The sequence below is a fragment of the Colobus angolensis genome, unplaced genomic scaffold, assembly GCF_000951035.1.
Source record: "Colobus angolensis palliatus isolate OR3802 unplaced genomic scaffold, Cang.pa_1.0 Scaffold56, whole genome shotgun sequence".
Lineage (NCBI taxonomy): Eukaryota > Metazoa > Chordata > Mammalia > Primates > Cercopithecidae > Colobus > Colobus angolensis.
Genome location: NW_012119154.1, coordinates 10,258,929 through 10,261,921, shown reverse-complemented (window position 1 = coordinate 10,261,921; position 2,993 = coordinate 10,258,929). Strand labels below are relative to the sequence as shown.

Below are 2,993 nucleotides of genomic sequence, written 5' to 3'. Positions count from 1 at the left end.
TTTTGCTCAAAGTATGCAATATGTGAATGAGAACAATTTACTGACCATTACTCGGCCTTATGGATTCAAATTCTGAGGTTTATTGGATAATTTCTTAGATTGCCTTCCAGCTCTAAATTTCTCAGTACCAAAATGAAGTCAATTTCAATCTCTCTGTCTCTCTCCCTCCCATACATATACACACACTCATACATACATATGGTCACAATAGAAAGTCAGGTAGATCAGAAGTCTCAGTTACTGAGAAACAGGGAGGGAGAGTGAGCCAGAGAGGTACCTTCTCCCCCATTTTAGAGAAGAGTGAAGTTCTTTCAGAGCCTTGTTACATCTTCAAGACTTTTGATGAGATAATGGAGGAAATAAAGAGGGCGCAGTCCTTTTACTGTCCGTATTTCATTCCCAGATCTGTTATTAGAAGAATGATTCTGATCTCCACCTGCCATACACATGTCCTTTTGCATTTGTCGGGCCTTCCTAAAATGTTTGAGTATGATGACAGATGGAGTTGTCTGGGTACATTTATGTGCATTTAAGGGTGGTAGTGTATTTGCTCTTTAAGGGCTGAGTGTTTGAGCCTCTGTTTGTGTGTAATTGAGTGTGCATGTGTGGGAGTGAAATTATGGAATGTGTATGCTCATAGCACTGAGTGAAAATAAAAGATTGTATAAATCGTGGGGCTTGTGGAATTGTGTGTCCCTGTGCGTGTGCAGTATTTTTTTTTTAAAGTAAGACACTTTAGATCTTGTCGCCTCCCCTGTCTTCTGTGATTGATTTTGCGAGACTAATGGTGCGTAAAAGGGCTGGTGAGATCTGGGGGCGCCTCCTAGCCTGACGTCAGAGAGAGAGTTTAAAACCGAGGGAGACGGTTGAGAGCACACAAGCCGCTTTAGGAGTCGCGAGGTTCGGAGCCATCGCTGCTGCCTGCTGATCCGCGCCTAGAGTTTGACCAGCCACTCTTCAGCTCAGCTTTCCCGGCGCCGCCGAGATGCTGTCCTGCCGCCTCCAGTGCGCGCTGGCTGCGCTGTCCATCGTCCTGGCCCTGGGCGGTGTCACCGGCGCTCCCTCGGACCCCAGACTCCGTCAGTTTCTGCAGAAGTCCCTGGCTGCTGCCGCAGGGAAGCAGGTAAGGAGACTCCCTCGACGTCTCCCGGATTCTCCAGCCCTCCCTTACCCTTGTTCCTGCCCCATTGGTTTGGACGTAAGGGATGCTCAATCCTTCGAAAGAGTTTAGGTGCTTTTCTGGGTCCCTCATCTCTCAAAGCTCTTGAGAAAACTTTCAAAGGCTAGAATCCCCTTCTAACTCTCTTTTTCCCCATGATAAGCGGAGTCGGTCACAGTTCAGGTGAGTTCTTACTTGGTATTCAAGAAAATTCCAAGACCTGGGTAGTTGTCTGGGCACAAAGCGATGATGGCGTCTATCCCTGGTGCTGACCCTGGGAAGCGCTGACCCAGGTGCTGAAACGCAGACCTCCGAAGCTGCTACCTCTTAGCGCATCTCACGTCTAAACGTCGGGACTAGGGCAAACGGGCACTCTAAAGACCGAACGCAGTATGTTCGAGATTGTGAGAAGTCTCGTTCCCCTGCAGTTTACTTGGTAAAATGGTAAAGCAATTCTACTTTGTAGCTCGTGATATGAAAATTGAATTAAATTGTTGGCACACACTTTATCTTACCAGAATGGTCTTAATGTGTGTGTGTGTCTGTGTGTGTGTGCGTGTGTGTGTGCGTGTGTGTGTGTGTGTGTGTGTGTGTCTGTGTGCGTGTGTGTGTGTGTCTGTGTGTGTGCGTGTGTGTGTGTGCGTGTGTGTGTGTTTTAAGTCTACAGGGACAGAAAGGTTGCAGAAACATTTGAGCTCTTAAAGTCTTTTTATGTAACTTGGTAATTATAGCAATTACCCTTATTTTTATATCCTTGATTGATTTTAAATGTGACAAAAAATGCGCAGCTGTAAAAACTGGATTTTGTGTGTGACCAAATCTGTTCTTTAATTTAGGCTTTTCCATTTTTTTCCATTGTCCTCCCTCCTTCTCTTTCTCTCTTTTGCTATCCCTTCTGCCATATACAGGAACTGGCCAAGTACTTCTTGGCAGAGCTGCTGTCTGAACCCAACCAGACGGAGAATGATGCCCTGGAACCCGAAGATCTGTCCCAGGCTGCTGAGCAGGATGAAATGAGGCTTGAGCTGCAGAGATCTGCTAACTCAAACCCGGCTATGGCACCCCGAGAACGCAAAGCTGGCTGCAAGAATTTCTTCTGGAAGACTTTTACATCCTGTTAGCTTTCTTAATTAGTAAAGTCCATACCAGACCTCTGATCCCTCACCCCTGAACCTCATCTCTCTTCCCTAATCCTCCAAATCCTCAGCGAGACCCTTGCATTAGAAATTGAAGGCTGTAAATATAAAATAAAATTATGGTGAAATTATGAAAAATGTGAATTTGATTTCTATTGAGTAAATCTTTCTGTTCAATAATACATAATAAGCTTGAGTGGTGGTTTCAGTAAAGTTATTGGAGATAGGCACTCCAATGTTCACAAACATCTATTTAAGATTCTCAGTGGCAATAAAGTTTATGTTTTAAATGATAAGTATTATAACATGAGTCACTTTAAACCTAAATAATTTCACATAACTCTATGAATTCAAACTTTAATTCAATGATAATTACTGGGAGGGGCTGACACAAACATTAATTACATATTAAATACACTTAAATTATATGTTGGACTATTGAAATGAGTGTGTGTGAATAGTTAGGCTGAAAAATCCAACTATCTACCAGGTTGATATGTAAAATACATAACATAAGAAAAGATGGAAGGAAAAAAGTCATTTAGTGGTTGAGAAAAAGTCTAGCTTAAATACCTAAAATGAGATTCTGAATTTGTTTCTAGTTTGCAAACATTTATCTAGAGAAATACCATTGCTTTTGTATCTTCTTCGACAATCCTCTCTAATTGAACAGTGCTAAATGACTGTTTTAAAAGCGA

At 42.9% G+C, this 2,993-nt stretch overlaps 1 protein-coding gene across 1 annotated transcript; it reads left to right on the top strand.

Moving 5' to 3' along the window:
- Nucleotides 1-862: 862 nt before the first annotated feature.
- SST (somatostatin) lies at nucleotides 863-2,439 on the top strand. The gene is made up of 2 exons (XM_011961598.1): nucleotides 863-1,123; nucleotides 2,068-2,439. Exons 1-2 carry the CDS (start codon nucleotides 986-988, stop codon nucleotides 2,278-2,280), a joined length of 351 nt encoding a protein of 116 aa, XP_011816988.1. The 5' UTR covers nucleotides 863-985; the 3' UTR covers nucleotides 2,281-2,439.
- Nucleotides 2,440-2,993: the final 554 nt, after the last annotated feature.

Coding starts and splice junctions, on each gene's coding strand:
- SST (XM_011961598.1), top strand. CDS start 986: ATGCTGTCCTGCCGCCTCCAGTGCGCGCTGGCTGCGCTGTCCATCGTC. Junction 1,124..2,067: donor CTGCTGCCGCAGGGAAGCAG/GTAAGGAGACTC, acceptor TGCCATATACAG/GAACTGGCCAAGTACTTCTT.